At 45.8% G+C, this 27,495-nt stretch overlaps 1 protein-coding gene and 1 pseudogene across 2 annotated transcripts in view; one reads left to right on the forward strand and one right to left on the reverse strand.

The window, feature by feature from the left end:
• PEX7 (peroxisomal biogenesis factor 7) overlaps positions 1-27,495 on the forward strand; it is a 697,365-nt gene that overhangs the window by 396,756 nt on the left and 273,114 nt on the right. Inside the window, exon 7 of one of the 2 annotated variants that reach the window (XM_063917409.1) lies at positions 514-627. The exons of the other annotated variant lie outside the window; for it this stretch is intronic. Coding sequence (XP_063773479.1) covers positions 514-627 — 114 coding nt within the window. The remainder of the gene's footprint in view (positions 1-513; positions 628-27,495) is intronic. 2 annotated transcript variants of the gene reach the window in all.
• LOC134912210 (5S ribosomal RNA) lies at positions 22,243-22,361 on the reverse strand (annotated as a pseudogene).

Genomic DNA, 27,495 nt, shown 5'->3' on the forward strand with positions numbered 1-27,495 from the left:
TTTCTCGACACAAAGTCCTGGTGGCAGAGTGAGGCCATGGGTGGGTGTGAGAAGGTTTCCTTGACCGGTGAGTTTAGCAAGTGTTGCCCTTAAAACTAATGTGTTTATTAAATAATTACCTGACCTTACACGCCGAAATGTGCCTGTCATGTTGTTATTGTGTCCGACTGGAAAATCACCTAGGTGTTGAAAGTAAAACAGAGATTTATTATTTCTGTTTGCATGTTTTGTATTTCTTTTGTACCCATAAAGCATTTTTTAAGTCTTCTGTAAATATTAGTATCCTATATAATAAGCTAACACTGCTCCTCCCTCATGGGGGGGAGTTCAAGTGTATTGGACGCCGGCGACCACTAGATGGCGCTTGACAGAGCATTTCAAGTATAGTGCTGGCCAGGTGCGCACAGCTGCCGGTGCTGTCATTACTGTTAAGTTGTTCCGTCCTTATGACGTGCTGTTGACTAGTGTGTATATAAAATGTTAATAGTAAAAAATTATTTTTCTGATCTGCAGAATCTGATTGTGACAGGTGCAGTTGACTGCAGTCTAAAAGGCTGGGATCTTAGGTCTATACGGCAGCCAGTCTTTGATCTACGTGGTCATACCTACGCTATTAGGCGAGTGAAAGTAAGTATTCCATAATGCCGCCATTAATAGATTTATCATATACTTCAACTTTCTGTGTATTACGTGTATAAATTAACAGATTATGCATCAGTTTTCTACAAATGTCAATGTTTTGAAGCCTGAAAAGAATGACAATAGTATGCAGATCGGGAAATGTAACAGAATACAGGGAATTAAAAGATTGTCTGAGCTTGCAATAATTCCTCCTCTCTTAGTGCCTAATTCAGACCTGATTGCAACAGCAAACTTTTTCTCTAATGGGCGAATCCATATGCAGTGCATGTGGGGCAGATATAACGTGCAGAGTGAGTTAGATTTGTGTGGGGTATGTTCAAACTGAAATCTAAATTGCAGTGTAAAAATAAAGCAGCCAGTATTTACCTGCACAGAAATGTAATAACCCACCTAAATCTAACTCTCTCTGCACATGTTATATCTGCCCCCCCCCCCCCCCCCCCCCACCCTGCAGTGCTCATGGTTTTGCCCATTAGAGAAAGATTTTGCTTTTGCGATCAGTTCTGATTTAGGCTCTTAGTCACCATTGCTTTTTCATGTTACCCTACCCTGTTATGGAGCATTTTGCTTCTGTTTTATTGCATGTAGCATTGATTTTGACCAATTATTGGCTGGGTCCAACCAAACTGTCCTTATTCTGTACGGAACGCAAATTTCCAAAATTCGCAAACAATCGATTTTCGCCCATTTGCCTATATGCATCGGCCGCAGCGCAGCTATTCTCATATCGATTGTATCCCGGAAGGCGCTTCATTGGGAGCAAGTGCAGGGGTCAGCCTTAAGTTCCCGTTCTGCGATGCGATCGCAATTCAATTGCGATGGCATCATTGGTGGTGATTAGCATTCTGGGCGGCCCTGCAAGTGCTAACCTTTGCAATTTTGCTTTTTTAGCAAAACTGCAACCGAAGCTGAATAAGGCCCTCAGGCATAACAGGCTGCACGGGCAGTGTAAAATAACAAGGGGGAAGGGCTCTCTGCCCACACCTACTTCTAATTTATTTATGTTTTTGTGAATTGCAGATCCAACTTACTTCTGTGTGTCTGTTCATAACACATTTCAATAATAAATACATAAACAACACACATACCTGTAACTATATTTCCTTTGCAACTGTTGTACTCATTGGTTCTGACTCTGATTGCATGTAACACAGTCACTATTCAGCTGCTTCCTGCAATTGGAAGTGAACATCTGCTGCTGCTCAGAACTGGGCGCATCAGCACCACCCCCAGCCCTGTGCTTGTGAGAGCATTGATCTGTCACTGGTATCGGAACTTGCACTAACTAGCCCTAGCATTGGTGCAGGAGTACTGAATGAATCTGAAGAATCAGCCTGCTCAGACTAGTAAAGAGACTGTGCACATACCCACTCACTTCCCATTGCCACCCAGTACTGTCCATCCAGCCGCTGGTTAGGAGCAACCGAGATGCGTGTGACTCGGTCACAGCTCTGTATGAAAGTATAGTAGAGTGACAGTGAGTAATATCTTGCTTCACTAGGCCATTACACTTAAGGTACCAGTCAAGTGACTCCTCCAAGTTATCGCCTGCGATAGGATCGCAGGTGTACAAATGCACTCCTATGTGCACCATTTTACCTCTGATTGCGATATTCATGTCAGCCATGCCGATCTGCGACTCCGATCCGAGGAGAACGGGAATGCGCCTCAGATCGTAGTTGGAGGAAAATGACATGCGATGTGACAGTTTTCATCCGATCCATCAAACAGAAAGCTCGGAATTGAATGAAAATTGCCCAAATCGCACTTGTGGATGGGTACCTTTAGAACTTATTTAAAATGTATTCATATTAACTAAAATGTTGGCAAGCCATGTGGAAAAATCATAATGGTAATGTAAGTTCCTTGAATAAAACAAATGCATATTTCTCCTTCGTCCTAGAGGATGCTGGGGACTCCAAAAGGACCATGGGGTATAGACGGGATCCGCAGGAGACATGGGCACTTTAAGACTTTAATGGGCGTGAACTGGCTCCTCCCTCTATGCCCCTCCTCCAGACCTCAGTTAGATTCTGTGCCCAGAGGAGACTGGGTGCACACTAGGGGAGCTGTACTGAGTTTCTCTAAAAAAGGCTTTTGTTAGGTTTATTATTTTCAGGGAGCACTGCTGGCAACAGGCTCCCTGCTTCGTGGGACTGAGGGGAGAGAAGCAGACCTACGTCTGTGAGTTCAAAGGCTCTGCTTCTTAGGCTACTGGACACCATTAGCTCCAGAGGGTCTGATCACTTGGTGCGCCTAGCTGCAAGTTCCCGGAGCCGCGCCGCCATCTCCCTCACAGAGCCTGAAGAGAGAAGCCGGGTGAGTAGTAGATGCAAGAAGATTTCAAAGGCGGCAGAAGACTGCGCGCCATTGCTCCCTCACACCAGCGGCTCTATATGGGTGCAGGGCGGGCGCCCTGGGCAGCAATGTATCCTCATTTGAGACTGGCATGAAGGTATACATTGCATAGGCAATGTCTACAGACCCCCGCCAGTATAAATAAAAGAGGGAACGAAGCGTGCCGGGTAGGGGGCGGGGCTTCCTCCTTCAGCTCTAACCAGCGCCATTTTCTCCACAGCTTGCTGCAGAGACGCTGTACACAAGAAACAGGATGCACGAAAAGAAGGGGGGCACAAAATTTTGGTGTTAATTATTTGGTATAAAAGCGCTTACAGGTCTGGGGCGTTATTTAATTTCTTCAGACCGGTGAGGCGCTGGGTGTGAGCTGGCAAACTCCTTTTCTGTCTCTCTCTGAAGGACCTTACTGTGGGTCTGTTCCCTATAGCCCAGTGTGTTTGGGGGTGTCGGTGAGCGTGTGTCGACATGTCTGAGGTTAAAGGCTCTTCCCAGGAGGAGGCTGGTGTGGAGACTGAACAGAATGTGGGAGTGACTCAGTCGACACCGCCGACTGCTGATTGGGTAGATATGTGGAATGTTTTAAATGCAAGTATGGCTTTATTGCATAAGAGGTTAGACAAATCTGAGTCTCAGAACCAAGCATGGAGACAATCCATGGGAGATGGTTTGTCACAATCTCTGGCCCCCTCAGGGTCGCAGAAACGTTCATTTACCCAGATAGCAAACACTGATACCAACACGGATTCCGACTCCAGTGTCGATTATGATGATGCCAAGTTACATCCTAAGGAGGCCAAGAGTATAAAGTACATGAGTGTGTCAATTAAAAGAGGTGTCACAGAAGACCCACTGTCCCTGACACAAGGGTCTGTATGTTTAAGGGAAAGAAACCTGAGGTAATGTTTCCTCCCTCTCATGAACTGAACGCTCTTTTTGAAAAAGCTTGGGAATCCCCTGACAAGAGACTGCAGATTCCCAGGAGGATTGCTATGGCGTATCCTTTTCCCTCGCAGGATAGGATACGGTGGGAATCCTCACCCACGGTGGACAAAGCTCTGGCCCGTTTGTCCAAAAAGGTGGCGCTACCGTCCCCTGACACGGCGGCCCTAAAGGATCCTGCGGATCGTAAGCAGGAAACTACCTTAAAATCTATTTATGTTACTACGGGTACGTTGCTCAGGCCGGCTGTGGCGTCGGCATGGGTGAGTAGCGCTATTGAAAGGTGGGTAGATAACTTGTCATCTGACATAGACACCCTGGGTAAGGATAACGTGCTTTTGACGCTGGGTCATATCAGGGACGCAGCAATATATCTAAGGGAAGTGGCGAGAGATACTGGCCTCTTGGGATCAAGGGCCAATGCCATGGCAGTCTCGGCTAGGAGGGTGTTGTGGACTCATCAGTGGAATGGTGATGCTGACTCTAAAAAGGCTATGGAGGCCCTGCCCTTCAAAGGTGAAGTTTTGTTTGGTGAGAGCCTCGCGGACCTGGTTTCTACAGCTACCGCGATATAGTCTTGGTTTTTGCCTTTTGTCCCTCCTCAGCAAAAGAAAACGCCTCAATACCAGATGCAGTCCTTTCGGTATCATAAATTCAGAAAAGGACGTGGATCTTCCTTCCTCGCGGCCAGAGGTAAGGGAAGAGGAAAAAGATCGCCGGCTGTGGCAAGCTCCCGGGAGCAGAAGTCCTCCCTGGCTTCTACCAAATCCACCGCATGACGCTGGGGCTCCTCTGCGGGAGTCCGCACCGGTCGGGGCACGTCTTCAGCTCTTCGGTCAAGTCTGGGTTCGCTCGGGCCTGGATCCTTGGGTGCTGGAAATTGTGACCCAAGTATACAAACTGGAGTTCCAAGACGTGCCTCCACACCGATTTTTCAAATCGGCCTTACCAGTTTCTCACCCAGAGAGAGAGGTAGTGTGTGCTGCGATACAAAAGCTGTGTCAACAGCAAGTCATTGTCACGGTTCCTCCGTTACAACAGGGAAAAGGGTTTTATTCAACCCTGTTCGTAGTCCCGAAGCCGGAGATTCAGCAGGCTCATTCTACGGCTGGATTGCCGTTACCGAAATCGGTGAAAGCCCATTCCACTAGGAAGGTGGGCTCATCTTGGGCGGCTGCCCGAGGCGTCTCGGCATTACAGCTTTGCCGAGCAGCTACTTGGTCGGGTTCAAACACTTTTGCAAAATTCTACAAGTTTGATACCCTGGCTGACGAGGACCTCATGTTTGCTCAATCGATGTTGCAGAGTCATCCGCACTCTCCCGCCCGGTCTGGAGCTTTGGTATAAACCCCATGGTCCTTTTGGAGTCCCCAGCATCCTATAGGATGAAGGAGAAAATAGGATTTTAATACCTACCGGTAAATTCTTTTCTCTTAGTCCGTAGAGCAGTGGTTCCCAAATTGTGTGCCGTGGCTCCCTGGGGTGCCTCGGGACACTTGCAGGGGTGCCTTGAATTGGTGGTCCAAGACCAATTCAAATTATTTATGGTCCGTATAATAGGCAAAACTTGTGCTAGTAGCTGTCAGTCATAAAATATGTGGACAAACAAAAGCAAATCTTGTCCCTCACCACACAATTGAGCCTAAGGATGACATATAAACACAATCTACTTAATGTAATATTTCTTTCTAAATTTCTCAATAAGAAATTTTTGGCCTAGGGGTGCCGTGAAAAAAATTCTGATACTCAAGGGCGCCGTGATTCAAAAATGTTTGGAAACCACTGCCGTAGAGGATGCTGGGCGCCCGTCCCAGTGCTGACTCTATCTGCAGTAATTTTAAATAGTTATTGCTTATGTTGCACAAAGGTTGTGTTTTGCTAAAAGTCAGCCTGTTGCTGATCTCTTTGGTTCACGCTGTTAACTGGTTTTAGTTGTATACCATGTTGTACGGTGTGTTGTGGTGTGAGCTGGTATGTATCTCACCCTTAGTTTAACAAAATCCTTTTCCTCGAAATGTCCGTCTCCTCTGGGCACAGTTCCTATAACTGAGGTCTGGAGGAGGGGCATAGAGGGAGGAGCCAGTTCACGCCCATTTTTAAGTCTTAAAGTGCCCATGTCTCCTGCGGATCCCGTCTATACCCCATGGTCCTTTTGGAGTCCCCAGCATCCTCTACGGACTAAGAGAAAAGGATTTACCGGTAGGTATTAAAATCCTATTTCTCTGACGTCCTAAGTGGATGCTGGGACTCCGTAAGGACCATGGGGAATAGCGGCTCCGCAGGAGACTGGGCACAACTAAAAGAAAGCTTTAGACTACTGGTGTGCACTGGCTCCTACCACTATGACCCTCCTCCAGACTTCAGTTAGAATCTTGTGCCCGGTTGAGCTGGATGCACACTAGGGGCTCTCCTGAGCTCCTAGAAAGAAAGTATATTTAGGTTTTTTATTTTACAGTGAGATCTGCTGGCAACAGACTCACTGCAGCGAGGGACTAAGGGGAGAAGAAGCGAACCTACCTTACTGGAGGTAGCTTGGGCTTCTTAGGCTACTGGACACCATTAGCTCCATAGGGATCGAACACAGGACCCGACCTCGATCGTTCGGTCCCGGAGCCGCGCCGCCGGCCCCCTTACAGAGCCAGAAGCAAGAAGTGTTCCGGAAAATCGGCGGCAGAAGACTTCTGTCTTCAACAAGGTAGCGCACAGCACTGCAGCTGTGCGCCATTGCTCCTCATGCACACCTCACACTCCGGTCACTGATGGGTGCAGGGCGCTGGGGGGGGGCGCCCTGAGAGCAATATAATACACCTTGGCTGGCAAATCTACACCATATATAGTCAGTAAGGCTATATAGGTGTAAAAATACCCCTGCCAGAATTCCAGAAAAAGCGGGAGAAGTCCGCCGGAAAAGGGGCGGGGCTATCTCCCTCAGCACACTGGCGCCATTTTTCCCTCACAGCTCCGCTGGAAGGACGCTCCCTGGCTCTCCCCTGCAGTGTCAAGCTACATAAGGGTAAAAAAGAGAGGGGGGGCACTAAATTTAGGCGCAGTATATATAATATAAGCAGCTGTAAGGGAAAAAACACTCATTTATAGTGGGATCCATGTGTTATATAGCGCTCTGGTGTGTGCTGGCATACTCTCTCTCTGTCTCCCCAAAGGGCTTTGTGGGGTCCTGTCCTCTGTCAGAGCATTCCCTGTGTGTATGCGGTGTGTCGGTACGGCTGTGTCGACATGTTTGATGAGGAGGCTTATGTGGAGGCGGAGCAGATGCCTATAAATGTGATGTCACCCCCTGCGGGGCCGACACCTGAGTGGATGGTTATGTGGAAGGAACTACGTGACAGTGTCGACTCCTTACATAAAAGGTTTGACGACATACCAAATATGGGACAGCCGGCTTCTCAGCCTGTGCCTGCCCAGGCATCTCAAAAGCCATCAGGGGCTCTAAAACGCCCGCTACCTCAGATGGCAGACACAGATGTCGACACGGATACTGACTCCAGTGTCGACGACGATGAGACTAATGTAACTTCCAATAGGGCCACACGTTACATGATTGAGGCAATGAAAAATGTGTTGCACATTTCTGATGTTACCCCCGGTATTATGTTTGGAGAGAAAAAACTACCAGTAGTTTTTCCTCCATCTGAGGAATTAAATGAAGTGTGTGAAGAAGCGTGCGCTTCCCCCGATAAGAAACTAATAATTTCTAAAAGGTTACTAATGGCGTACCCTTTCCCGCCAGAGGATAGGTCACGTTGGGAAACATCCCCATGGGTGGATAAAGCGCTCACACGCTTGTCAAAGAAGGTGGCACTACCGTCTCCGGATACGGCCGCCTTAAAGGAACCTGCTGATAGAAAGCAGGAGGCTATCCTGAAGTCTGTATATACACACACAGGTATTATACTGAGACCAGCTATTGCTTCAGCATGGATGTGCAGTGCTGCAGCTGCGTGGTCAGATTCCCTGTCGGAAAATATTGATACCCTAGACAGGGACACTATGGGGGTAATTCTGACTTGATCGCAGCAGCAAGAAAGTTAGCAATTGGGCAAAACCATGTGCACTGCAGGTGTGGCAGATATAACATTTGCAGAGAGAGTTAGATTTGGGTGGGTTATTTTATTTCTGTGCAGGGTAAATACTGGCTGCTTTATTTTTACACTGCAAATAAGATTGCAGATTGAACACACCACACCCAAATCTAACTCTCTCTGCACATGTTATATCTGCCTCCCCTGCAGTGCACATGGTTTTGCCCAATTGCTAAAAGAATTCCTGCTGCGATCAACTTGGAATTACCCCCTATATTGCTAACCGTAGAGCATATTAAAGACGCAGTCTTATACATGAGAGATGCACAGAGGGATATTTGCCGGCTGGCATCTAAAATAAGTGCAATGTCCATGTCTGCCAGGAGAGGGTTATGGACTCGGCAGTGGACAGGTGATGCAGACTCAAAAAGGCACATGGAAGTTTTGCCTTATAAAGGTGAGGAGTTGTTCGGGGATGGTCTCTCGGACCTAGTTTCCACAGCAACTGCTGGGAAATCTGCATTTTTACCCCATGTTCCCTCACAGCCAAAGAAAGCACCGTATTATCAGGTACAGTCCTTTCGGCCCCATAAGGGCAAGCGGGTTAAAGGCGCGTCATATCTGCCCAGAGGCAGAGGTGGAGGGAAAAAGCTGCAGCATACAGCCAGTTCCCAGGAGCAAAAGTCCTCCCCCGCTTCCTCTAAGTCCGCCGCATGATGCTGGGGCTCCACAGGCGGAGCCAGGTACGGTGGGGGCCCGTCTCAAAAATTTCAGCGATCAGTGGGCTCGCTCACGGGTGGATCCCTGGATCTTGCAAGTAGTATCTCAGGGGAACAAGCTGGAATTCGAGACGTCTCCCCCCCCGCCCTTTCCTCAAATCTGCCTTGCCAACAACTCCCTCAGGCAGGGAGGCAGTGATAGAGGCAATTCACAAGCTGTATTCCCAGCAGGTGATAGTAAAGGTACCCCTACTTCAACAAGGACGGGGTTACTATTCCACAATGTTTGTGGTCCCGAACCGGACGGTTCGGTGAGACCCATTTTAAATTTGAAATCCTTGAACACATATATAAAAAAATTCAAGTTCAAGATGGAATCGCTCAGGGCGGTTATTGCAAGCCTGGACGAGGGGGATTACATGGTATCACTGGACATCAAGGATGCTTACCTGCATGTCCCCATTTACCATCCTCACCAGGAGTACCTCAGATTTGTGGTACAGGATTGTCATTACCAATTCCAGACGTTGCCGTTCGGTCTATCCACGGCTCCGAGGGTCTTTACCAAGTTAATGGCCGAAATGATGATACTCCTTCGAAAGAAGGGAGTTTTAATTATCCCGTACTTGGACGATCTCCTGATAAAGGCGCGGTCCAGGGAGCAGTTGTTGGTCGGGGTAGCACTATCTCGGGAGGTGCTACAACAGCACGGCTGGATTCTAAATATTCCAAAGTCACAGCTGGTCCCTACGACACGTCTACTGTTCCTGGGGATGGTTCTGGACACAGAACAGAAAAAAGTGTTTCTCCCGGAGGAGAAGACCAAGGAGCTGTCATCTCTAGTCAGAGGCCTCCTAAAACCAAAACAGGTGTCGGTGCATCACTGCACGCGGATCCTGGGAAAGATGGTAGCTTCCTACAAAGCAAATCCATTCGGCAGGTTTCATGCAAGAACCTTTCAGTGGGACCTGTTGGACAAGTGGTCCGGATCGCATCTTCAGATGCATCAACTGATAACCCTGTCTCCAAGGACCAGGGTGTCTCTGCTGTGGTGGCTGCAGAGTGCTCATCTTCAAGAGGGCCGCAGATTCGGCATACAGGACTGGGTCCTGGTGACCACGGATGCCAGCCTTCGAGGCTGGGGGGCAGTAACACAGGGATGAAACTTCCAAGGACTATGGTCAAGTCAGGAGACTTCCCTACACATAAATATTCTGGAACTGAGGGCCATTTACAATGCCCTAAGTCAGGCAAAACCCCTGCTTCAAAACCAGCCGGTACTGATCCAGTCAGACAACATCACGGCGGTCTCCCATGTAAACCGACAGGGCGGCACGAGAAGCAGGACGGCAATGGCAGAAGCCACAAGGATTCTCCGATGGGCGGAAAATCACGTGTTAGCACTGTCAGCAGTGTTCATTCCGGGAGTGGACAACTGGGAAGCAGACTTCCTCAGCAGGCACGACCTCCACCCGGGAGAGTGGGGACTTCATCCAGAAGTCTTCCAACTGATTGTAAACCGTTGGGAAAGGCCACAGGTGGACATGATGGCGTCCCGCCTAAACAAAAAGCTAGAAAGATATTGCGCCAGGTCAAGGGACCCGCAGGCGATAGCTGTGGACGCTCTAGTGACACCGTGGGTGTACCGGTCGGTTTATGTGTTCCCTCCCTTTTCCTCTCATACCAAAGGTACTGAGGATAATAAGGAGAAGAGGAGTAAGAACTATACTCATTGTTCCGGATTGGCCAAGAAGAGCTTGGTACCCGGAACTTCAAGAAATGATCTCAGAGGACCCATGGCCTCTGCCGCTCAGACAGGACCTGCTGCAGCAGGGGCCCTGTCTGTTCCAAGACTTACTGCGGCTGCGTTTGACGGCATGGCGGTTGAACACCGGATCCTGAAGGAAAAGGGCATTCCGGAGGAAGTCATTCCTACGCTGATTAAAGCTAGGAAAGAAGTAACCGCAAACCATTATCACCGCATATGGCGAAAATATGTTGCGTGGTGTGAGGCCAGGAAGGCCCCAATGGAAGAATTTCAGCTGGGCCGTTTCCTGCACTTCGTACAGTCAGGGGTGACTATGGGCCTAAAATTGGGTTCCATTAAGGTCCAGATTTCGGCTCTATCGATTTTCTTCCAGAGAGAACTGGCTTCACTACCTGAAGTTCAAACTTTTGTTAAGGGAGTGCTGCATATTCAGCCCCCTTTTGTGCCTCCAGTGGCACCTTGGGATCTCAACGTGGTGTTGGATTTCCTAAAGTCACATTGGTTTGAGCCACTTAAAACCGTGGAATTGAAGTATCTCACGTGGAAAGTGGTCATGTTGTTGGCCTTGGCTTCGGCCAGGCGTGTATCAGAATTGGCGGCTTTGTCATGTAAAAGCCCTTATCTGATTTTCCATATGGATAGGGCAGAATTGAGGACTCGTCCCCAATTTCTCCCTAAGGTGGTATCAGCCTTTCATCTGAACCAACCTATCGTGGTGCCTGCGGCTACTAAAGACTTGGAGGCTTCCAAGTTGTTGGACGTAGTCAGGGCCCTGAAAATTTATGTTTCCAGGACAGCTGGAGTCAGAAAGACTGACTCGCTATTTATCCTGTATGCGCCCAACAAGTGGGGTGCACCTGCTTCAAAGCAGACTATTGCTCGCTGGATCTGTAGTACGATTCAGCTTGCACATTCTGCGGCTGGACTGCCGCATCCTAAATCAGTGAAAGCCCATTCCACGAGGAAGGTGGGCTCTTCTTGGGCGGCTGCCCGAGGGGTCTCGGCTATACAACTTTGCCGAGCAGCTACTTGGTCGGGGTCAAACACATTTGCTAAATTCTACAAGTTTGACACCCTAGCTGAGGAGGACCTAGAGTTTGCCCATTTGGTGCTGCAGAGTCATCCGCACTCTCCCGTCCGTTTGGGAGCTTTGGTATAATCCCCATGGTCCTTACGGAGTCCCAGCATCCACTTAGGACGTCAGAGAAAATAAGAATTTACTCACCGGTAATACTATTTCTCGTAGTCCGTAGTGGATGCTGGGCGCCCATCCCAAGTGCGGATTGTCTGCAATACTTGTATATAGTTATTGTTTAACTAAAGGGTTATTGTTGAGCCATCTGTTGAGAGGCTCAGTTGTTATCATACTGTTAACTGGGTATTGTATCACAAGTTATACGGTGTGATTGGTGTGGCTGGTATGAGTCTTACCCGGGATTCAAAATCCTTCCTTATTGTGTCAGCTCTTCCGGGCACAGTATCCTAACTGAAGTCTGGAGGAGGGTCATAGTGGGAGGAGCCAGTGCACACCAGTAGTCTAAAGCTTTCTTTTAGTTGTGCCCAGTCTCCTGCGGAGCCGCTATTCCCCATGGTCCTTACGGAGTCCCAGCATCCACTACGGACTACGAGAAATAGAATTACCGGTGAGTAAATTCTTATTTTTTTTTTTTTTATATATTATTTCATGGGTACGCTTGGTTTATAGACCTGTACTTGCAAGGATAACCATACTGAAATAACCAATATTTAGATTACAGATACAACACTGACTTCCGGAAGAAAACAACACTTCCTGTTGTGACCTTCATGTCTAATTGCAGCCATAATTAGAATAACGAACATTAGAATAGAAACAACATATTCACACCATTTCTTTGCAAATAACTTTTTACACGTAACAGATTTATGGGCCCTACACACTCGGCGACCCGCCGCTGAGCTGCACGGCCCCACAGCCCTACATGCTAATATGGACTAGATTGTCCATATTGGCCTGCAGGTATGAACAAGCCGGCACCAACGATGAACGAGCGTGGGGCCGCGCATCGTTCATTGTTGGTGCCTACACACTGAACGATATGAACAAGTTCTTGTTCATTAATTAACGAGAATGTTCATATCGTTCAGTAAAATCTTTAAGAGTGTAGGGCCTATTCGAGGACCCACATAGATGTCCAGGAGTGGGGGGCATGGAAGGCTCAGTATACTCTATGACTTGGTAGGTGACACTTCGCACAGCCTTCACTCTCAGTCATCTAAGGCAGACCTTGTGATAAATTATTTTCCATTCTTCAGTAGTTAATCTACACCAGCTACAGCTGAATAACAGCATATCACAGTCTAATATTCTATACCATACAAGTGGCCTTATTTCTCGTCATGGGGTATATTCAATTGAAGTCTAAAACTGCCGTCTGTCGAAAAGACGGCAGTTTTCGGCTTTTTTTTTAGGTCGGAAGGGGTTCCAACCTATTCAGTAATTTCGACAAGTTGAACAATTCGACTTGTCGAAAAGCACGTGGATCGACGGAATAGCTGCCGATCCAAGTGCTTGTGTCGAAAACGGGGCCAAAACCGACAGGTTTTGGCCCCCTTTTCGACCATCTCAGTCCGACATCAAAAGATGTCGGACTGAGATTCGGACCCAGAGGAGGACAGGGGGGAGAGCCGCAGAGAGACGTGGGACTGCCGCGGGCAGCCAGAGGAGTTCAGCGCTGCAGCAGGATGACACACACCCGCGCTTCTCATGGCAGCGTCCACCCAGCTCCAGCAACCTTGCTGGAGCCGGGTGGACACTGTTGTGAGGTCAGGCAGCTGTTTGACATCCATCTGTAGCGCTACTGTAGTGCTGATCTCCTCTGGCTGACGGCGGCTGTCCCTCGCTGGTCTCCCCGTGGCTCGCCCCACCTCTCCTCCTCTGCGTCCCTCATCTTAATTCGACTTGAAAAAGTCGAATTAAGATGAGATTTGAATAGGGGTTGTCGGATCCATTCCAACAAATACATGTCGGAATGGATCCGACTCTAATTGAATATACCCCTATATGTTTTCATTCAATGACTAATTTAAATAGTGTATTTTACCTATACATTGTTTTAGCCTGCACAGTTCTGAATGGATGCAAAAATTATTGTATACTGTGTAGCTGTTACTACTACTGTATCTAAGGCAGGCATTCCCACACCTCAGTCCTCAAGGCACACTAACAGTCCAGGTTTTAGTGATATCCATGCTTGACTCAGGTGACTTAATTAGTAGCTCAGTTATTTTGATTTTTAACCAACTGTGCTGAAGCCTGAATCTCACTAAAACCTGCACTGAGGTTCTGACTGTGCCTTGAGAATCAAAGGTGTGAATGCCTGCTCTAGGGAATCTTAAGTGCACAGTATATATGATTCACACAGTGACCACTATGAAAGTTTTGGATAAGTGGAGGTAATTTATGGTGGTGCCTTAGTTGCTGGCAACTGATTAATATACCAGTATTTAAAGTATGTTAGTATTTTATTGTACAGTTTAAAATGCCGTAATTTATATTACTTAAAGGAACAGTGGGAATTCATCCACCTGCATACTTTACTGTTAGAAAAGAGAGGTATGCAGAAAACAAAACACAAACTATAGGGCCCATTTATCAAGCATTTTTTGAACAAAATTATGTAGAAATGGCATTTCTGAATAATTTTATGAATTGTTCCTATGTGCCTAATGCAGGAGAGAGAATTAATACTTATGTCTAAGCAAAATAATTTTTTTGTATATTTGTTACTATGGCTTTTATTCAATTGATGTCTGATCCTTTCTGACGGAAAGGATCCGACAGTTCAGTATTCAATTTTTGGCCAAATCCGACAAGTTTTTTTAAAGTCGGATTGACATTGTCGAAAACGGACCAAAAACTTGTTAGATGTGGTCATAAATCCGACAAAACACGTGGATCCGCAGCTAATCCGCCTATCCACGTGTTTTGCGACAAGTCGTATATGCCGACAAGTCGGAAAAACGTCAGCCCCATTGAATAAGTCGAATCATAATTCGACCTAAATAAGTCGGAAACTGATATCTTTCCGACTAGACGGCAGTTCAGTCTAGAATTGAATAGACCCCATATTATCTTAACTTGTTTTTTGACCCTTGTAACAAAGTTAAACCTAGACATGTAGTGCTTACATTTATAGTAATAAAGAATCACACTCTACTGTATATCTTATTCTACTATATTTTTTGTGAGTTTATTTCCATTGCAAGGTTCATTCTTATAATGTTATATATCAAAAAAGACAGAAAAAATAATGAAAAACACAACTGATGTGTTCATTTCAGGAGGCTACCTTATTGGTAGACATAAACAGGATGTTCAAATATGCATTTGATTTTTTTCAACTGTGATGGGAAATTCAATTCAATACCTTTTTTCTAATTGAATTGCATGGCTCATATGAGTCTTCTTGCTAAAATCTAGAATATGAAAGCTGTGACATAAATTCAATTTGCACATCTGCAATGAGGTTAAAATATGAAAAGACAAGATTTAAAGATGGTAATATTTGTTTGTTGATTGATTAAAGCAAAACCGCAAATCTGTAAACAAAATCTTTAGTTAAGATTAATTTGTGCCTAATTTTAATTTTATAAAACAAAGTGTAAAAAATTGCATAAAATATACTCACATTGTGGGACATTTATGAAAATTGGCTATGAGCAGAACGCCAGCAGATAGATCTGTGCTAATAAAGTGAACTATGCTTCTGCATTTTATTTTGAAAATGATCTCTCCGCTTAAAACATTTGTTGTGCTTCTCCCTTCTGTATTCCCTTATGTTTGGCACTGAATAATGTTACTTCTTTACTTGTCCGAATTGTCATATTTAAAACAAACAAATTGTGTTATTGAACAGTTGACTAACATATTAATTATAAATATATTTCACTTAATGTACAGTATCAGTGACATGTTTGTGGTGGAATATATGTTTACTGTACTTAAGCAGCTTCTGATTCCATACTGCCCCGCTCGATTACTGCGATCTGTAGATGAAGGACTTTTAGCAGTACCCGGAATCTCCTGTAATCACTCTGGGGGTCGAGCATTTAGCCATGCGTCTCCGACTCTATCGAACTCACTTCCCCACACAGTATAAGAGGCCCTCACTTCAGAATACTTCAGAAACAAACTGAAGACTTTCTTGTTTACTCATGTGTTCCCTTAATGTCCCTTTAGTATTTCCATGCTCTCTGTATTTTATTAAATGCTTTTCTGTACTTCATTGTTTTAGTTCTGTATTATGAACATTCTATCGGTTAAGAGCATTGAGTCCTATTGGAGAGAAAGCGCTATATAAATAAAATTTCTCTGACGTCCTAGTGGATGCTGGGAACTCCGTAAGGACCATGGGGAATAGACGGGCTCCGCAGGAGACTGGGCACTCTTAAAAGAAAGATTAGGTACTATATCTGGTGTGCACTGGCTCCTCCCTCTATGCCCCTCCTCCAGACCTCAGTTAGAATCTGTGCCCGGCCAGAGCTGGATGCACTTAGTGGGCTTTCCTGAGCTCACTAGAAAAGAAAGTATTTGTTAGGTTTTTTATTTTCAGTGAGATCTGCTGGCAACAGACTCACTGCTACGAGAGACTGAGGGGAGCGAAGCAAACCTACCTGCTTGCAGCTAGCTTCTAAGGCGACGGAAGATAAAGATGAAAAACGGCGTCTGAAGACTCCTGTCTTCATTAAGGTAGCGCACAGCACTGCAGCTGTGCGCCATTGCTCCCATAGCACACCACACACTCCGGTCACTGTTGGGTGCAGGGCGCTGGGGGGCGCCCTGGGCAGCAATTAGTTTACCTTTTGGCACAAATAGCACATAATACAGTGTATAACACTGTATATGTGCAAAAAACCCCGCCATTAACATTGTAAAAAGCGGGAGAAGCCCGCCGCTGAAGGGGCGGGGCTATCTGCCTCAGCACAGCCAGCGCCATTTTCTCTTCACAGCTCCGCTGGAAGGACGCTCCCCAGGCTCTCCCCTGCAGTATCCAGTACAACAAGGGTAAAAAAGAGAGGGGGGGCACATAAATTTAGGCGCAAATTGGTCTTAATAAGCAGCTATTGGGAAAAATCACTCAGTATAGTGAAAATCCCTGTGTTATATAGCGCTGTGGTGTGTGCTGGCATACTCTCTCTCTGTCTCCCCAAAGGACTTTGTGGGGTCCTGTCCTCAGTCAGAGCATTCCCTGTGTGTGTGCGGTGTGTCGGTACGGCTGTGTCGACATGTTTGATGTGGAAGGCTACGTGGAGGCGGAGCAGGAGCCGATAAGTGTGATGTCGCCCCCTACGGGTCCGACACCGGAGTGGATGGATATGTGGAAGGTATTAACCGACAGTGTCAACTCTTTACATAAAAGGTTTGATGACGTAACAGCCTTGGGACAGCCGGCATCTCAGCCCGCACCTGCCCAGGCGTCTCAGAGGCCATCAGGGGCTCAAAAACGCCCGCTAGCTCAGATGGCAGACACAGATGTCGACACGGAGTCTGACTCCAGTGTAGACGAGGATGAGCAAATGTACAGTCCACAAGGGCCATCCGATGCATGATTACGGCAATGAAAAATGTGTTTCACATTTCTGACATTAACCCGGTTACCACTAAAAAGGGTATTATGTTTGGGGAGAAAAAGCAGCCAGTGACTTTTCCCCCATCTGATGAATTAAATGAATTGTGTGAAGAAGCGTGGTGTTCCCCTGATAAGAAACTAGTGATTTCTAAGAGGTTACTTATGGCGTACCCTTTCCCGCCAACGGATAGGTTACGCTGGGAGACATCCCCTAGGGTGGACAAGGCGCTCACACGATTATCAAAAAAGGTGGCACTGCCGTCTCAGGATACGGCCGCCCTAAAAGAGCCTGCAGATAGAAAGCAGGAGGCTATCCTGAAGTCTGTATATACACACTCAGGTACTATACTGAGACCTGCTATTGCTTCAGCATGGATGTGTAGTGCTGCAGCAGCATGGTCTGATACCCTGTCAGACAACATTGATACCCTCGACAGGGATGCTATTTTGCTAACCATAGAGCATATAAAGGACGTTGTCTTGTATATGAGGGATGCACAGAGGGACATTTGCCGGCTGGCATCTAGAATTAATGCAATGTCCATTTCTGCCAGGAGAGTATTATGGACTCGGCAGTGGACAGGTGATGCTGATTCTAAAAGGCACATGGAGGTTTTGCCTTATAAGGGTGAGGAATTGTTTGGGGACGGTCTCTCGGACCTCGTATCCACAGCAACAGCTGGGAAGTCGACTTTTTTACCTCAGTTTTCCTCACAGCCTAAGAAAGCACTGTATTATCAAGTACAGTCCTTTCGGCCTCAGAAAGGCAAGCGGGTCAGAGGCGCATCCTTTCTGCCCAGAGGCAGGGCTAGAGGGAAAAAGCTGCACCAGACAGCCAGTTCCCAGGAACAAAAATCCTCCCCTGCTTCCACTAAGTCCACCGTATGACGCTGGGGCTCCACAGGTGGAGCCAGGTGCGGTGGGGGCGCGTCTCCGGAACTTCAGCGACCAGTGGGTTCGCTCACAGGTATATCTCTGGGTTCTACAAGTGGTATCTCAGGGATACATGCTGGAGTTCGAGGTGACTCCCCCTCGCCATTACCTCAAATCAGCCTTGCCAGCGGCTCCCAGGGATAGGGAGGTAGTGCTGGCGGCTATTCACAAGCTGTACCTTCAGCAGGTGATAATCAAGGTTCCCCTCCTTCAACAGGGACGGGGTTCTATTCCACAATGTTTGTGGTACCGAAACCAGACGGTTCGGTGAGACCCATTCTAAATTTGAAATCCTTGAACACTTATGTAAGGAATAGAAATTTAAAGGAATAAACAGAACAGGACACCTGTCCCTAACTGTTATTCTTCCGGCGCTGATAACAATTAGTGATTAATTAATAGTGCATCAAAAGCAGCTGAGTAAGACAACTAGCTAGGTTGCCAACTATATAGGAACAGAGAAAAAGTGTATACTCAGCGCTATATGTACACTGTATCAAGTTAAACTATAGTGTGCAGTCTGTCATATAGAATAATTGACTCAGTAGAACTAAAAAGATACGTATAAATGAATTCTTTATCCAATATCATTAAAAATGACACATTTCAAACAAACAAGCAGCATATAATTAGCAACAAATAATTAATAAGTATTAATGATAGTTAATATAGCATACAATATGGTAGAATTTCTTTGTTATAATGCCGTATAAAATTGAAATACACTGGCATCCCAGTGTTTAATAAAATGTCCCGCAAGGAATAATCACAGCCTTGTAATGGTGAGCTTTTATATAAATTGGTGTATAGTTACCCATGTGCTGGTTCCTGAGAATTTTAATGAACAGGGTCAGTTTGAATATCTGTGCACATATAAGGGTATATATTTAGTTGAGCTGATTCTAGCTGGTTTGGAAACTGCCGTGTAATATCCACGGCTGTACTCCGGGCAAATGGAGATTCTTGATAACCTGTATATAGGACTCCAAAGAACTCGCTTCCTCGTCACGGGTGTTAGACCTCACTGCGGAGGCCAGCAGCAGTCACTCAGTGCGGGTGAACGGAGTCCCGGACGTCTACAGCACAACACAGGAATCGATGTCAGTGCTCCAGCTGAAAGCCGCCCACTTTCTATGTCCAGTTGTTCGGCTATACCCGCTGATTGATCCTGCATACGGCTTCTCACAGCCACAATCCATCACGGCCTGGTAAACGCTGGGCGCTTCAGCCGGCGGCTTTCAGCTGGAGCACTGACATCGATTCCTGAGTTCTTTGGAGTCCTATATACAGGTTATCAAGAATCTCCATTTGCCCGGAGTACATTAATACTTATTAATTATTTGTTGCTAATTATATGCTGCTTGTTTGTTTGAAATGTGTCATTTTTAATGATATTGGATAAAGAATTCATTTATACGTATCTTTTTAGTTCTACTGAGTCAATTATTCTATATGACAGACTGCACACTATAGTTTAACTTGATACAGTGTACATATAGCGCTGAGTATACACTTTTTCTCTGTACTTATGTAAGGAAGTTCAAGTTCAAAATGGAATCGCTCAGGGCGGTTATTGCAAGCCTGGAAGAGGGGGATTTTATGGTGTCGCTGGACATCAAGGACGCTTATCTGCATGTCCCCATTTACCCACCTCACCAGGAGTACCTCAGGTTTGTGGTACAGGACTGTCATTACCAATTCCAGACGTTGCCGTTTGGTCTGTCCACGGCACCGAGGGTATTTACCAAGGTAATGGCCGAAATGATGATACTCCTTCGGAAGAAGGGAGTTATAATTATCCCGTACTTGGACGATCTCCTTCTAAAGGCGAGGTCCAAGGAGCAGTTATTAGTCAACGTAGCACTATCTCGGGAAGTGCTGCAACAGCACGGCTGGATTCTGAATATCCCAAAGTCGCAGCTGATTCCTGCAACCGTCTGCTCTTCCTGGGCATGATTCTGGACACAGAACAGGAGAAGGTGTTTCTCCCGGTGGAGAAGGCCCAGGAATTGTCATCTCTGGTCAGGGACCTCCTGAAACCAAAACAGGTGTCGGTGCATCACTGCACGCGAGTCCTGGGAAAGATGGTAGCTTCTTACGAAGCAATTCCCTTCGGCAGGTTCCCTGCAAGGATCTTTCAGTGGGACTGTTAGACAAGTGGTCCGGATCGCATCTTCAGATGCATCGGCTGATCACCCTGTCCCCGAGGGCCAGGGTGTCTCTGCTGTGGTGGCTGCAGAAGGCTCATCTTCTCGAGGGCCGCAGATTCGGCATACAGGACTGGGTCCTGGTGACCACGGATGCAAGCCTCCGAGTTTGGGGGGCAGTCACTCAGGGAAGGAACTTCCAAGGACTGTGGTCACGTCAGGAGACTTCCCTTCACATAAATATTCTGGAACTAAGGGCCATTTACAACGCCCTGAGTCAAGCAGAACCCCTGCTTCAAAACCAACCGGTGCTGATTCAGTCAGACAACATCACGGCGGTCGCCCATGTAAACCGACAGGGCGGCACAAGAAGCAGGATGGCGATGGCAGAAGCCACAAGGATTCTCCGATGGGCAGAGAATCACGTGCAAGCACTGTCAGCAGTGTTCATTCCGGGAGCGGACAACTGGGAAGTAGACTTCCTCAGCAGGCACGACCTCCACCCGGGAGAGTGGGGACTTCATCCAGAAGTCTTCACGCTGATTCTAAATCGTTGGGAACGGCCACAGGTAGACATGATGGCGTCCCGTCTCAACAAAAAGCTAAAAAAAAATATTGCGCCAGGTCAAGGGACCCTCAGGCGATAGCTGTGGACGCACTAGTGACACCGTGGGTGTACCAGTCGGTTTATGTGTTCCCTCCTCTTCCTCTCATACCCAAGGTACTGAGGATTGTAAGAAAGAGAGGAGTAAGAACTATATTCATCGTTCCGGATTGGCCAAGAAGAACTTGGTACCCAGAACTACAAGAAATGATCTCAGAGGAACCATGGCCTCTGCCTCTCAGACAGGACCTGTTACAGCAGGGGCCCTGTCTGTTCCAAGACTTACCGCGGCTGCGTTTGACGGCATGGCGGTTGAACTCCAGATCCTAACGGAAAAGGGCATTCCAGATGAAGTGATTCCTACGCTGATAAAAGCTAGGAAGGATGTGACAGCGAAACATTATCACCGCAGATGGCGAAAATATGTTGCTTGGTGTGAGGCCAGGAAGGCCCCAACAGAGGAATTCCAGCTGGGTTGATTTCTGCATCCTACAGTCAGGAGTGACTATGGGCCTAAAATTGGGATCCATTAAAGTCCAGATTTCGGCCCTGTCTATTTTCTTTCAAAAAGAACTGGCTTCACTGCCTGAAGTTCAGACGTTTGTTAAGGGAGTGCTGCATATTCAGCCCCCTTTTGTGCCTCCAGTGGCACCTTGGGATCTTAACGTTGTGTTGGATTTCCTGAAATCCCACTGGTGTGAGCCACTTAAGACCATGGAGCTAAAATATCTCACGTGGAAAGTGGTCATGCTATTGGCCTTAGCTTCGGCTAGGCGTGTGTCAGAATTGGCGGCTTTGTCGTGTAAAAGCCCTTATCTGATCTTCCATATGGCAAGAAGAAGAAAAAAGAAAGACTCTGTGTTGGGGCACACTTAGAAATTTGAAATAAATTTATTAAAACTTAACATTTAATAAATGACAAATAAAATAATAAAGAGTTTGATACAAAAAAATGTTCAAAAGCACAAAGTATACATTTACTATTGACAAAGATTACAGCAAAAGATTTTAGGTACTAAATTAGAATCAGGATAAGCCTGATACAAGATTAAGAGCACCTGTGGTGAAAAATATAATGAAAAACACAATAAAATGGTGCCTGAGTAGATCAGATATCAATAATGGGGTAGAGGTAGATGACATGTACATATAGTCACCGCAGTGATAGTAGTAGGTAGACACCTAGTCTGAATACCTCATAAAAAATAGATAAAGGGCACAAAGGTTCATAATTGTGATGTCAAATGACTAAAGGTAATCGCCTGGTAGAGATTTAGTTTGTTGAAAAAATGGATCCTTAAAGAGAACAAAACATTTGAGAAAAAAAATATATATTTTATGATACCAAAAAAGCATTGATAAATAAACACAAGGGCAAGGCCAATTGTTAATGAATGGAAGGTTTGCAGGAAAATTGGATAAGGAAAAGGAAGGTTCAGAAATTGCTCTAACACTTATGCTGTTTGTGAACAGAGGTCACAACCTTACTGCACCTGTTATTCCCAAGAGGTCACCCTACTAGGTACTGAACAGGCTTGTCAGCGCTTAGCTTCCAAGATCGGATGAGATTGGGCGTTGCTGCTGAAATATGGCAGTAATAGAAACACTAGGACACAAATGAGAGAGTGTAATGAGTAGTGAGCAACATAGGGTACTTCTGCTGTCCAGTTTCTAGCGTAGATTCTCTGTTGCTGTGGGCATTGCAGAGAGTGGTCTCGCATCTGGATGAAAGGGTACTAAAGATAGAAGTGAGATATGCTCAGAATAGGGAGGGCAACCATGCCTTCTGCTGTCCACTGTCTTATAAATTTATAGCGGGCAGTGGATGAGAGAGGTGGGTTAGGCTCGCCTATTGAAAAAAAGGGGGGGAGAAGAATGGTAGTGTAGTGAGATCACAAGGTTTCAGAAATAAGTAGATTATAAAATAAAACAATCATGAAATTAATAATTAAATGGAGAAAGGAAAATAAACTCAGGCTGCATAGTAATGAGATAGAAATTTACCAAATAAGTACATAGCCCTGTTATGCAGAAAAGATTCTGAAAAAAAGTATTACATTTAAAGGGAGAAACAAAAACAAAAACAAAAAAACATTTGAAAAGGGTTTTGAAACAGCAATTAAGGATCAAATTTGCAAACATAGAGAAAACAATATTGGGTATATATCAATATCAGTTAAATAACATGATAATTGGAGTCCCAATGGGCACATACAATACCAGGGAGTACCAAGAAGTGATCTGAACTATGGACAGTTCAGCATCACTGAGCACAGACGGACCGTTTCACCAGGGTGGCTTGTTCACTGTGTCAGGGCATAAAGGGAAGGCTGCCATATTTAAGGTAAAAGGGGGAGGGAGCAGGGAAGGCTTGGCATCATTCAGGATCCAGATTGGTGGAAGTCCATAGTGACATCATCGTTTTAAAAGGATTACGCTGACAAGACAGCAAAACAAAAAAACAAAAGGCTGGCGTCTGTTATTGCTCCTAAGGTGTAAAGTCATGAGGAGGTGGCTGCCATAAGAATAATTCACTCAGATGTTCTATATATCGCGATACCGCGATCGCGTCCGACCGGAAGTGTCGTCCTTGGCCGGAAGTCACGTGGTCGCGTGTGTTCGGGAGTTTGCGTTTCACCCGGAGTGATGTCAGACCGGAAGTCAATTCATTCGATTACGCTGTGAGGCTGGAGTTGCTAAGTAACCGTAGTTAGGTGGCCGGGTACACGGAAAAAGTTCTTATCAAAAACTAGTGGTGTTGCAATGCGTTCATGCAAATTAGTAGGTCATCTGATTGCCATAGCATGCATAAGTGTAGCAGATCTTCAGGGCTTAAATCGAATAGGAAGCACTGAAAGAATAAATAAATAAAGTTTAATCTCCAAAAAATAGAATATAATATAATAAGGAGAGGGGAGAGAGACATCTCGTTAGTTAGGGTTTAGTGACGGATGTCAAACATTGAAAGAGGATGAATCTGAGAAAGCAATAAAGTCTAAAAGAGAAATAAATGTCATAAAATATATATAGATGTAATCATGAAAAATATGACAGAGAGATGCAACAAATACGGCTACCAGTAGGAGAAACAGCAGTGTTATTATGATAAAAAAAAACCTTTATCATGTTTGGGCTGTGAGATTGATGTATAGATTCCCCAAATGGGAGAGTAGGAAAGGGTTTGTGATAGGACTACAAGACCTGATGATATAAATAGAGGTGACAAGTGGAAAATGTATTTCTATATGATAAATGAGGAATTATGGTGTGGAAGTGGAAGTAAAAATTATGCGTAGGGTCCTAATTGGGCTGTGTGTAAAGGGGGGAAGGGGTAATAGGTGGGTGTATATGTGGCCGAGAGTATCGTTAAGTGTAAAAGATATCGGTGATAATGGCTGGGTGTGAGATAATGGGGGGGAAAAAAGGGGGGAGAAGGGGGTGGGGGGAAGGAATGCAGAGGAGGAGAGAAAGTGATTGAATGTTATGAGAAAAGAAAGGGTGGTAATGTATGTATTATGCAGTGAGGAGGTGTGTAGGAAAATTTAAAGAAAAGCCGCATTGTTTATATATTCATTCATGCCCTTAGGTGCTAGGCAATCCAGTTTAAAAGTCCATTCAGATTCATGTCTCAATAGCTCTTTCATGAGGTCACCACCACGTATTCCCAGGCTTATTTTCTCTAGTCCAAAGGCTTTCAAGTCATTCGGGTTGCTCCCATGGTGGTGATGGAAGTGGCGTGCGACAGAGGTCAATTTTTTTTTGTTTTGTGATCTTCCATATGGACAGGGCAGAATTGAGGACTCGTCCCCATTTTCTCCCTAAGGTGGTATCAGCGTTTCATTTGAACCAACCTATTGTGGTGCCTGCGGCTACTAGGGACTTGGAGGACTCCAAGTTACTAGATGTAGTCAGGGCTTTGAAAATATATATAGCCAGGACGGCTGGAGTCAGGAAAACTGACTCGCTGTTTATCCTGCATGCGCCCAACAAGCTGGGTGCTCCTGCTTCAAAGCAAACTATTGCGCGCTGGATCTGTAGCATGATTCAGCAAGCTCATTCTGCGGCAGGATTGCCGCATCCTAAATCAGTAAAAGCCCATTCCACAAGGAAGGTGGGCTCTTCTTGGGCGGCTGCCCGAGGGGTCTCGGCTTTACAGCTTTGCCGAGCTGCTACTTGGTCGGGTTCAAACACATTTGCTAAGTTCTACACGTTTGATACCCTGGCTGAGGAGGACTTGCCTTTGCTCATTCGGTGCTGCAGAGTCATCCGCACTCTCCCGCCTGTTTGGGAGCTTTGGTATAATCCCCATGGTCCTTACGGAGTTCCCAGCATCCACTAGGACGTCAGAGAAAATAAGAATTTACTCACTGGTAATTCTATTTCTCGTAGTCCGTAGTGGATGCTGGGCGCCCGTCCCAAGTGCGGACTCTCTGCAATACATGTATATAGTTATTGCTTAACTAAAGGGTTATTGTTATGAGCCATCTGTTACTGAGGCTCAGTTGTTGTTCATACTGTTAACTGGGTATGGTTATCACGAGTTGTACAGAGTGATTGGTGTGGCTGGTATGAGTCTTACCCTGGATTCCAAATCCTTTCCTGGTAATGTCCGCTCTTCCGGGCACAGTTTCCTTAACTGAGGTCTGGAGGAGGGGCATAGAGGGAGGAGCCAGTGCACACCAGATATAGTACCTAATCTTTCTTTTAAGAGTGCCCAGTCTCCTGCGGAGCCCGTCTATTCCCCATGGTCCTTACGGAGTTCCCAGCATCCACTACGGACTACGAGAAGTAGAATTACCAGTGAGTAAATTCTTATTTATTATTATTACCAATAAGAGTTTGATTTCATCACAGCATATATTTATTTATTAACAGTTTCTTATATAGTGCATCATATTCCGTTGCGCTTTACAATTAGAATAATTAGAATATATTAATATATATATATATATATAATATTATATATACACTGCTCAAAAAAATAAAGGGAACACTAAAATAACACATCCTATATCTGAATGAATGAAATATTCTTATTAAATACTTTGTTCTTTACATAGTTGAATGTGTTGACAACAAAATCACACAAAAATTATCAATGGAAATCAAATTTATTAACCCATGGAGGTCTGGCTTTGGAGTCCCCCTCAAAATTAAAGTGGAAAAACACACTACAGGCTGATCCAGCTTTGATGTAATGTCCTTAAAACAAGTCAAAATGAGGCTCAGTAGTGTGTGTGGCCTCCACGTGCCTGAATGACCTCCCTACAATGCCTGGGCATGCTCCTGATGAGGTGGCGGATGGTCTCCTGAGGGATCTCCTCCCAGACCTGGACTAAAGCATCCGCCAACTCCTGGACAGTCTGTGGTGCAACGTAGCGTTGGTGGATGGAGTGAGACATGATGTCCCAGATGTGCTCAATTGGATTCAGGTCTGGGGAATGGGTGGGCCAGTCCATAGCATCAATGCCTTCATCTTGCAGGAACTGCTGACACACTCCAGCCACATGAGGTGTAGCATTGTCTTGCATTAGGAGGAACCTAGGGCCAACCGCACCAGCATATGGTCTCACAAGGGGTCTGAGGATCTCATCTCGGTACCTAATGGCAGTCAGGCTACCTCTGGCGAGCACATGGAGGGCTGTGCGGTCCCCCAAAGAAATGCCACCCCACACCATTACTGACCCACTGCCAAATGGTCATGCTGGAGGATGTTGCAGGCAGCAGAACGTTCTCCTTGGCGTCTCCAGACTCTGTCACATCTGTCACGTGCTTAGTGAGAACCTGCTTTCATCTGTGAAGAGCACAGGGCGCCAGTTGTGAATTTGCCAATCTTGGTGTTCTCTGGCAAATACCAAACGTCCTGCACAGTGTTTGGCTGTAAGCACAACCCCCACCTGTGGACGTCGGGCTCTCATACCACCCTCATGGAGTCTGTTTCTGATCGTTTGAGTAGACACATGCACATTTGTGGCTTGCTGGAGGTAATTTTGCAGGGCTCTGGCAGTGCTCCTCCTGTTCCTCCTTGCACAAAGGCGGAGGTAGCGGTCCTGCTGCTGGGTTGTTGCCCTCCTACGGCCTCCTCAACGTCTCCTGATGTACTGGATTGTCTCCTGGTAGCGCCTCCATGCTCTGGACACTACGCTGACAGACACAGCAAACCTTCTTGCCACAGCTCGCATTGATGTGCCATCCTGGATGAGCTGCACTACCTGAGCCACTTGTATGGGTTGTAGGGAGGTCATACAGGCACGTGGAGGCCACACACACTACTGAGCCTCATTTTGACTTGTTTTAAGGACATTACATCAAAGTTGGATCAGCCTGTAGTGTGTTTTTCCACTTTAGTTTTGAGGGTGACTCCAAATCCAGACCTCCATGGGTTAATAAATTTGATTTCCATTGATAATTTTTGTGTGATTTTGTTGTCAGCACATTCAACTATGTAAAGAACAAAGTATTTAATAAGAATATTTCATTCATTCAGATCTAGGATGTGTTATTTTAGTGTTCCCTTTATTTTTTTGAGCAGTGTATATATATATATATATATATATATATTAATATATATTAATATATTAATCTGTTAGAATAATCTCTGTAAAAATCTGTATATTGTTAATCTATCTCTGCAATGCTCTCTTTATGGCATGGTGGTCTCTGGAATATTCTTTGTATTGTATATGGATTATTGCTTTCTAGAATCCTTTCACTGTAATGTATGTCAGTCAGTC

Source organism: Pseudophryne corroboree, chromosome 4, assembly GCF_028390025.1.
Source record: "Pseudophryne corroboree isolate aPseCor3 chromosome 4, aPseCor3.hap2, whole genome shotgun sequence".
Lineage (NCBI taxonomy): Eukaryota > Metazoa > Chordata > Amphibia > Anura > Myobatrachidae > Pseudophryne > Pseudophryne corroboree.